Source organism: Cricetulus griseus, chromosome 2, assembly GCF_003668045.3.
Source record: "Cricetulus griseus strain 17A/GY chromosome 2, alternate assembly CriGri-PICRH-1.0, whole genome shotgun sequence".
Taxonomy (NCBI): Eukaryota; Metazoa; Chordata; class Mammalia; order Rodentia; family Cricetidae; genus Cricetulus; species Cricetulus griseus.
This window is the reverse complement of record NC_048595.1, coordinates 311,106,286-311,115,950: the sequence shown is the minus strand read 5'-3', so window position 1 is coordinate 311,115,950 and position 9,665 is coordinate 311,106,286. Positions and strand designations below refer to the sequence as shown.

The window sequence follows — 9,665 nt, the reverse complement described above, 5'->3', positions numbered from 1 at the left end:
CTCAACAAGCCTAGCATCCTATTTGAACATCAGAGGCCCCGCCTCCACGAGGTCAGACTCCGCCTCCACCAGGCCGGCCCCGCCCAGTCGCGGCGTGCGCGCTCGCAGGCGCTGGGTAGTACAGCCGCGCGCTCCCGGCGGGCTTGCTCTTCTGCATCCTGCGATGCCTCGCACCAAGTCCGCGTCTAGCGGCCATTCTTCCGCCGCCCAAGCCCCGCGGAGACAAGCGGTTCTGAGCCGGTTCTTCCAGTCTTCCGGAAGCCTGAGATCCACCGCGTCCCCCACCGAGCCAGCAGAGAAGGTAGAGGACGACTCCTCAGCGCCCCCAGCGTCTACCGCTCCGCCTTGGCTGCGGCTGCCCGGGGTTTCTTCTGTCCTCAACGGGGCGGGGCCAGGTGGTGGGCGGGGTCAGACGGGCAGGGGCGGGGTTAGCGTCGGGTGGGAGAGGGCACGTGGGTGTCGCGCCCGGAAGTGGAGGTAGAGTAGCGAGCCTAATGGTGGGGAGTACTGAGAAGGGGCGGAGCCGGGGAAGGAAAAGTGGGTGACATCCGTGGGTCCGTGTTTTAGTTGAAAGGTTTTAATTACCCGATTAGAAGTAATAGATTTGAGATCTCGTTGCCTCCTGTTGTTAACCGGAACTTGAGGCGGAATCTTCTGTTTACGTGAATGGCCAGGTCTGGCAGGTCCAGGATACATCTTTTAACCTCAGTTCCCTGAGGAACTTTATTTACATATGCTTGCCTGGCTGACTAGAGCAAAGCTGTCTGTCTTTAAGGCTAGTTTTTCAGAATTCAGAAGCACTGCTCAATATTTCAGATCACTGTGCCAGAACATTCTTCTGTGCAGCTTCCCGTTGTAAAATAAGAATTTGGGTGAATGAAGTTCCAGTAGATGGCTTATTGTTGGCTACTCCCTGTTGCTTGCAGCCTTTCAAATAGATAAAAGCAAAGCAAAACAAAACCCAAACCCCATAGTGATAGTGCCACAAGTGCAGACCCAAGGGTGAGCAGTCCCTGAAGTTCCTGGTTATATTTCCCACACAGCCTGGGCGATGTGGCACACTTGCTCAGAGTGCCTTAGGTCTGGACTCTGTCATTTCCCAGACTGAGGATGAAGAAGGTTGGTTGTAGACTGGCTTTTAGCTATCTACTGTATTTTAATGCAGGTGCAAAGTATTAAGCTTAAGAATCTTAAAACTCTTTAACTTATTTTTCTTCCTTATACTGCCCCCCCCAGAGTGATCTACATTTTCATGAATTCACCACGGTTTTATTTTGCACCCACATTGACAGAATATTGGGGGAAAGTGTTAAGTTTTTCTTAGATTACCTGCCAACCAGTAGCCCTAGGACATCTTTTAATAGTGGATGCAAGCTTTGAAACAGAAAATACATTATTATCTCATCTTCTCCCATAATTTTGCATTTTGAAAATATATTTTTTGTTCATCTTTAGAGGTATTTTATTCAACGTATGTAAGTAGGAAAGGTGGAGAACAGCACTTGATTTCAGGAGGATGAGAGGTGATAAGAGGCTACACCTGCCAGTTTCTATCTTTCATAGTCACCCCAAAACCTTTACAGAGTAAAAGTAGATCCACTCTATGAAGAGTGGAAGGCAGGGAACTTACTGTCATTCCAAAGCAAGGTTTAAATGACTTCAAACCTTAGGATGGCATTAACACACTATTTCCAACCTTCCTGATACAGGTTACAAAAAGTTACAGCAGGAGGAGATCACTGGGGAGTGAGGGGCCCGTTAAGAAGAAAGCAAAGGAAGTTCCAGAGAAGGAAGAAGAAAATACCTCAGTAATATCTGGCAACCCTGGTAAGTGGAAAGGAATGACTCTTCTCAGTTGCTAGGGTTTCCCAGAGGGCAGAGGAGGCTGTTGGAGCATTGAGCCTTGTTTTTCTCGGTGGAGAAGAATTTCTGTTGTGCCTGAGCCGATGTTTGGGGGGCTAGGGCCATAGTGGAACTCAGTTTTCTAATTTTGTGTAGTTCTTTCAACTTTCTCCTTTATTCACTTTTATTATTTGTTTAAAGTGTGTGTGTGTAAGTGTGTGTGTGTGTGTGTGTGTGTGATGGGTATAAGTGTAGATGCCTGCAGAGGCCCGAGATGTGGAATCCTCCTGGGGTACCTGACGTTGTTGCTGTGAATTGATCTCAGGTTCCCTGATGAAAGAGTAGTATGTGTGCTTAACCACTGAGCCATCTCTCCAGCCCATTTTGCTGTCTTTTGAATCTTGGTTATAAGATGAAACATTTGTTACTGATTTATTTATTATTTGTGTGTGTGCTGTGTACATGGGTAGAAGATGTCAGAGGACAATTTCCAGAACTTATTTCTCTCCTTCTGTTGTGAGTTCTGGCATTGAACTCATGTTGTAAGGCTTATTGTCAAGAACCCTTACTCAGGGAGCCATCTTACAGTCCCCAGATTAAATCTTGTTGTTATCCATCTCCACAAGACTTTTTTTTTCTTTTCTCGAGCCAGGGTTTCTCTGTTGCTTTGGAGGCTCTCCTGGAACTAGCTCTTATAGACCAGGCTAGTCCCAAACTCACAGAGATCTGCCTCCTTCTGCCTCCCTAGTGCTGGGATTAAAGGCGTGCACCACTAACACCCGCTCTCCACAAGACTTTTGTTTCCCATCTAAAACTCTGTACTGGTCAATAGAATGTCTCCGTTTCCCATACCTCCAACCCTTGGCCATGACCATCTTGTCTTCTGTGTCAGTCATTTTGACGACTCCACATTCCTTTTATTATATCTAGGCAGTATCCATTGTGGAGATCTCCTTGTTCCTAGATTCTTCCATTTATAAAATTCCTTTTTTAAAACCTGGACTGCCAAACTGAAGGAAAGTCTTAACACTCACAATCTTTATGTACATTGGAGCAAGTTGAGGTAAAATATACACTGGAAAAGATATTCCAAAGCACATTTTTAGAATAAAAAGAACCTTATTGAAAAAAAATCAGAAATTTAGAAGAAAGAGTGAGAGTTTTTCTTCCAAATTTCTTAGTAATGGAGGGGCTATAGCTCTGTTAGTGTTTGTCTAGCATTCCTGGAGACCTGTGTTTGCATAAACTGGGTGTGATGGGCTCATACCTGTGATTCCAGCATTTGGGAGGTAGAGGTAGGAGGATCAGGAGTTCAGGGTCATCCTCAGCAACATATCGAGTTCATATACAGCCTGGGTTACGTGAGGTCATGCTTGGCTTGTCTAAAAACCACAAAATAAATAAGCCAACCGACAGTTATCTTAGTCATTGTTAGTGTATTCAAATCAAGTATTTGTTGTTGGAGGTGATTGGTTTAATTATAGGCTGCTGGATTTTTTATTTTTTTGTCTCCCCCCCTGTCATTCTCCTCCAAACCCCCGCCCCCACTTATAAAATCTCTTTCTTTCTTACTCATTTTCTCATACTTTTATGGATTTAGTCTAGTTTTTAAGTCAATGAATTAATGTCCTGGTTAGAACTCATTCACAACTTCTTGGATTTGTGATTTTATTGTTCTCATAAGATTTAGAAAACTCTTTTGTCCAGTTGTTTCTCAAACTGGACATGCTCCAGTTTGAGATATGCTCCTCCAACTTAGAGTCTGTTAGAGTACCTGCTGTTGACAGTCCCTCTCATCAGTCCCACTTTTTGTTTTCAGTCTTGCTTGTCCTTGTGCTTTATTTTGGATAGGTTCTGTGGCTCTATTTTCCACTAAATGATTTTTTTTTTTTTTTGGTTTTTCGAGACAGGGTTTCTCTGTGTAGCTTTGGAGCCTATCCTGGCCCTCGCTCTGGAGATCAGGCTGGCCTCGAACTCACAGAGATCTGCCTGCCTCTGCCTCCCGAGTGCTGGGATTAAAGGCGTGTGCCACCAACGCCCAGTCCCTAAATGATCTTTTTTGTATAGTATCTACATTGCTGTAAGTCTCAGGGAAATGAGTTCAACTTTCGGTTTTAGACCGGTCCTTTCCAGAAGTTCCATTTTGTTGTTGTTTTTAAATCTCACGTATACCTGTGTAAACTATACCTTATGAAAATTGTTAATAGAAAAACTATTTAGCCTTTGCTCATATACTGCAAGATTCACATATTCAGTTTCCCAGCTCTGAGATTCATGTAAGACATGATAACCTGTACACCCCAAAAGCTTTTATTATGTAAGTCTGAAAAGTTTTAAACTTTTACAGGTGAGGAAAACCCAACTGTTGTCCTCCGCATTTTTTGCTTTAATAAGGAAGGTAAAGTGAGAGATGGCAGTGGGTGCAAACTCTAGTTCCCCTACACTTGGCAGCAGCTTCCTAATAGTTTTGCTCTCAGGATGAAATAATGTATCCTAGCACATTGCAGAGCCCCAGTGAATGACAGACCCCTTTTCATATCAATTGACAGACCCCTTTTCATATCAATTGCTTGCTTATAAATAACAGATAATAAATAACTGCATACAGCCACCGCTTTTTTAGTTAAAGATTTATTAACTTGTTATGTATACAGTGTCCTATCTGCATATATGCCTGCAGGCCAGAAGAGGGCACCAGATTTCCTTACAGATGGTTGTGGGCCACCATGTGGTTGCTGGGATTGAACTCAGGACCTCTGAAGGAGCAGCCAGTGCTCTTAACCTCTGAGCCATCTCTTCAGCCCCAGTCACTACTTATAATGGTGACAGGTGCTGGGGAAAGTCCTGGTCTTGTTGCAGGAACACAGGGGAAGAAACACAGGGTTTCATGGAAGAGGTAGCTTTGGGGTGGGGCTTGAAGAACCAATGCAACCTTTCATTCAAAGATTAGGGAGGCAAGAAAACAAGTGAGTCTGAGCTGGAAAGATTGCCCAGCCAAGAGCCTCCTGGCTTATGTCTGAAGAGGAAGACTCTGGGTACTTGGGTCTTGGTGAGGCCAAGGTCTCAGCATCTGGCCAACTTCGGCTCCTGTCATTTTCGGGGGACAGTTTATAATCAGCAGCACTGCTTGTTACACCTTTCCAGAGAAATTTCTAGTTTGTGCTAAGTGGGAGAAAGGCCCTGAGAACCTGAAGGGTGGGAAGAATATAGGATCAGTTCACTTTGAGTCAGTCCTTTTTATTCCAGAACTTTCTGTTTCCAGACTTCATGGTGCTTCAGTTCCTGAGTCTCAAGCATTTTGTGTTGCAAATAGAATTGGTTCTTGCTTTTCTAAGGACTGGGTGTGAATCTTGTGTGCTGAATTAGTGACTGCACATCAGTTCCCTGACTGGCTTCAGATAGCCCATTTGCAGCTGTCACAGCTGTCACCACACCTGTCCTGACTGTCATTACATCCCAAAGAAGTAGGAACAAAGCTCTACTGTAGTCCTGCTTTTTAACATTTAAAATTGAGTCATTTATTTACCTTTTTTCTTGTGTGTGTGTGTGTGTGTGTGTGTGTGTGTGTGTGTGTGTATGTGTGTGTGTGTGTGTGTGTCTATGTATCTGTGCATGGGGTGCAAATGTATTGGAGATAAGAGGACAACTTGAAGGGGCTGGTTCTCTCCTACCTTGTTGTTTCTAGGGATTGAATTTAGGTTTGGTGGCAAGCACCATTCCTGCTGAGCTGTTTGCCAGCCTCCTTTACTATAGTTCTCAATGGATCTCATCAGTGAATGAAATGATAGGTATGTTTCAGTGTGTCATCCTTACCTTGAACAATGTTCTTTTTCACATTATAGTTAGGTTCATTGCTCCAATGGGAATAGTAGTCTGAAAAATTCCATGCAGATGATGAATTGACATAATGGAGTCAAAATACTATTAGTATGTTTTCTTTTCATTATTTTCCAAGAGCCAAAGAAATGTCGGAGGCCCAGAATTGTTTTAAAGTCTCTGGAAAAGCTGAAAGAATTCTGCTGTGAGTCTGCCCTCCCTCAAAACAGAGTCCAGACAGAGCCTCTTCAGGAGAGATTTGCAGTTCTGCCAAAATGCACTGATTTTGAAGACATCACTCTGCAACGTGCAAAGAATGCAGTTTCTTCTGAGGATTCCAAATCTCAGGCTGATCAGAAAGTATGTAACTTTTGTACCAATGGACAGTCACCCGATCCTGTTCCAAAGTACTTCAAGGTTATGTGGGCTTATCAGGGAATTAAATGGTTTCCACAGGTGACCGATAGTCCTTGTCAGCTGAGGGAACATTTGTTCCTTAGTTGTTTCTCTTTTCAGTATTTAGAGTTTTGCTATGTATTTGGGAGAGATTAATTGGTTTTTATTAAAACAAGACAGAACACCTGCAGGCAGTGGTGCTGTACTGTGTGGGCTAGGGGTATTGACCTGGGGGTGCTTTTCATTGATAGTTTCTCTAATTTGCATGGGAAATCCTGGTAGGTAGCATATATGTGTAAGGTTTTTCATTTGAAAATTTGGCAGGTACAGATTCAATTCAAAGGTAAAATAAATTAGTTTTTCTGGAAGTCTATCTTATTTCATAAATGGATGAGGGAATAAATTTTTTTCTAGAAAATGTATTTTTGACTTGCTTCATTTCTGACCTGGGCTAGTTCACCCCTCATTAGGCAACCTGGTGATCCCCCACTCCTGGAAGTTCACCATATTGATGCTGAACTTAGTGCAGGCACTCTACTGGCATAGTGCAATACAGCCTAGAACTTCTGGACTCAAGCAATCCTCCTGTCTCAGCCTCTTGAGTAGCTGGGACTACAGGGGTGCACCACCGAGCCTGGCTAGAAAAATGTATTTTTGTGAATGTGAATTAACTTTTATATTGTATAGCAGTCTTGGATTTATATAAAACCATAGAAACAAAAGGTAAAAATCTCATAAAAATTAAAAATAATTGCATTTTCAGACCTGACACAGTAGGCTACCTTTCTCTTGACCTGAGTCTCTACCCCTTCTCTTTGGAGGCATTTGTGTGGACTCAATACTTTCCTGTTGCTGAGATACACTGACAACGCAGCTTAAGAAAGAAGGTTTATTTTAGCTCAGGTTGGAGGGTCTGATCCGTCAGCAGGGAAGGCATGTGGCAGGGCACGAGACACCTAGCCACATTGTGTGTGTAGTGCAGACCAGTACTCAGCTCCCCCCCTTCTGTTATTTAGCACATAGGATGCCCCACCCACATTCAAGACTGGCCTTCTCCAGTTAAGGGAGCACCCTCATAGACACACCCAGAGCTGTGTTACAAGGTGATTGATTCTAAACTCTGACTGTTTCCCAAGATCACAACCATCACAGCTTTACTATTGAGATGAATTGAGTCTCTTTGGAAAGTTACCGTCTTCACCTGGTGTACATGTTAGCATGTTTTCTGAACTTGCCCTAGGTACATGCCCTCTGCTCTTTCCTGCCTAATGCTCCCGGGAATAAATAATCAGATATTAATAGGCTTATGAAATAAAAAAATTTGAAAAGCATATAAAACATTAAGTTATTTAAACTTTCCAATATGTTTGTTTATGTAGTTTATTTTAACTTTTTACCTTTTTATTTATTTAATTTTGAAAGTTAGCATACAAAGTAATTGTTTTCTTTTTCATCATGATGTCACATGTCATTATACTTCATTCTCATCTTTACACTCTTCCCCCACTGCTCACTCCTATGTTTTAAACTTTCAGATCTATAGAATAACTTGGATAACTTGGCCTCAGTATGGCTTTAGAATATGCAGTATGTCTTTAGAAGCCTTCCATGTAGAGTACCAACTGTTGGCTTTATTCAAACTTGCCTTTACTCTAAGAACTCAGCAATTCAGTTGGTGCTTTCTAAACTGTAATCCTTTGGTTTTCAGGACAGTCAACTTGGACCATGCCCTGAAAATTTCCAGAAGGCTTCTGACTGTAAACCTTTTAACAAAAGATCCAAAAGCGTCTACACACCATTAGAATTGCAGTACATAGATGTGAAGCAGAAGCATAAAGATGCGGTTCTGTGTGTGGAATGTGGATACAAGTACAGATTCTTTGGGGAAGATGCAGAGGTAAGTCCTCCCCCTCCCCTCCCCTCCCCTCCCCTCCCCCAAATTCTGGGATTATAGATGTTTACCACCAGGTCTACTTATAAGTTATGTTTTCAAATGCTAACTGATGTTTTTCTTATTTAGCATAGATTCTTAATATATTTCATTTCCTGTCTTAAAAATGTTTTAAGCTGGGCGATGGTGGTATACACCTTTAATCCCAGCACTGAGGAGGCAGAGGCAGAGGCAGGCAGATCCCTGTGAGTTTGAGGCCAGCCTGGTTTACAAAGTGAGTTCCAGGATAGCCAGTGCTACATAGTAAAAAACGTGGCTTGAAAAAAGTTTTTTTTTTTTTTTTTTTTTTTTTTTTTTTTTTTTTTTTTTGTTCGAGGCAGGATTTCTCTGTATTATTACTTTGGAGGCTGTCCTGGAACTCACTCTGTAGACCAGGCTGGCCTTGAACTCACAGAGATCGGCCTGCCTCTGCCTCCTGAATGTTGGGATTAAAGGCATGCACCACCAACACCTGGCAAAAAAATAAAAAATAAAAAAAAAATAAAAAAGTATTTTATTTATTTAATCTGTGTGTATATGTGCATGTATGTGGTCAGAGGACAACTTGGAGGAGTTGGTTTTCTCCTTCCACCCAACTGGAGTCACTAGAGAGGAGAAAGCCTCAAATGAGAAAATGCATCCATAAGATCAGTCTGTAGGCAAGCTTGTAGGGTACTTTCTTAATTAACTTATTAATTAAGAAATTATTAGCTAGGTGATGGTGGCACATGCCTTTAATCCCAGCATTTGGGAGGCAGAGGCAGGCCTCAGAGTTTGAGTCAGTTTGGTCTACAAGGCGAGTTCCAGGACAGCCAGGGGTATACAGAGAAATACTGTCTTGAAAAACCAAAAAAAAAAGTTTTTTTTTCCTTAATTAATGTCTTAATTAAGCCCATTGTGGGTGGTGCCATCCCTAAGCTGGTGGTCCTGGGTCTATAAGAAAACAGGTTGAGAAAGCCATAATGAGCAAGCCAGTAAGCAGCACCCCCCAGTGGCCTCTGTCTCCAGGCCCCTGCCCTGTTTGAGTTTCTGTCCTTACTTTGTTTAGTGATGAACTATGATGTAGAAGTGAAAGGCGAATAAACTCTTTTCTCCTCAACTTGCTCTTGGTCATAGTGTTTCTTCATAGCAATGGTAACCCTAATGAAGGCAGGTCCCAGGGTTTAATTTAGGTCACCAGGCTTAGGAACAAGTGCTCTTACCAACTGAGCTATGTTGCAGGTCATGTTTTCTGGCTTTCTGACAAAGACATTAGATTAGTTACACTTTAAGAAATACTGTCACTTGGAACTGGAGATGGCTTAGTGGTTCAGAGTGTTCCCAGCACTTATATAGTAACTAACAACTCCGGGTCCAGAGGATCTGATGCCCTCTTCTGGCCTCTGTGGCCACTTTGTGCAGGTGTTTTATAGACGTACATGCAGGCAAAACACCCATACACAAAGAAGAAAAAGATATTACATAAAATATACTATTACTTAAAGTAAAAGTAAAACTAAGTACAGCCAATCTTGGTGGGAGTAGACTTGTGGGTGAGAAGTGAAGGTTGTCTTCTGTTTACCTTTTTATTCTTTGGTTTTCCAAGATAGAGTTTCTTTGGGGAGCTTTGAAGTCTGCCCTCGAACTCTGTCTATAGACCAAGCTGGCCTTGAACTCACAGAGATCGGCCTGCCTCTGCCTC

The 9,665-nt window shown here is 42.6% G+C and overlaps 1 protein-coding gene across 2 annotated transcripts in view; it reads left to right on the top strand.

Annotated features, from left to right (window-relative positions):
• The first annotated feature begins 76 nt into the window (after positions 1-76).
• Positions 77-9,665, top strand: part of Msh3 (mutS homolog 3) — a 155,405-nt gene continuing 145,816 nt past the window's right edge. Inside the window, exons 1-4 of one of the 2 annotated variants that reach the window (XM_027401745.2) lie at positions 77-301; positions 1,710-1,827; positions 5,798-6,018; positions 7,763-7,951. In XM_027401745.2, coding sequence (XP_027257546.1) covers positions 164-301; positions 1,710-1,827; positions 5,798-6,018; positions 7,763-7,951 — 666 coding nt within the window. In that variant the 5' untranslated portion in view covers positions 77-163. Of the gene's footprint in view, positions 302-576; positions 1,120-1,709; positions 1,828-5,797; positions 6,019-7,762; positions 7,952-9,665 lie in introns of those variants that run through there. The other variant, XM_027401744.2, reaches the window with a different exon arrangement.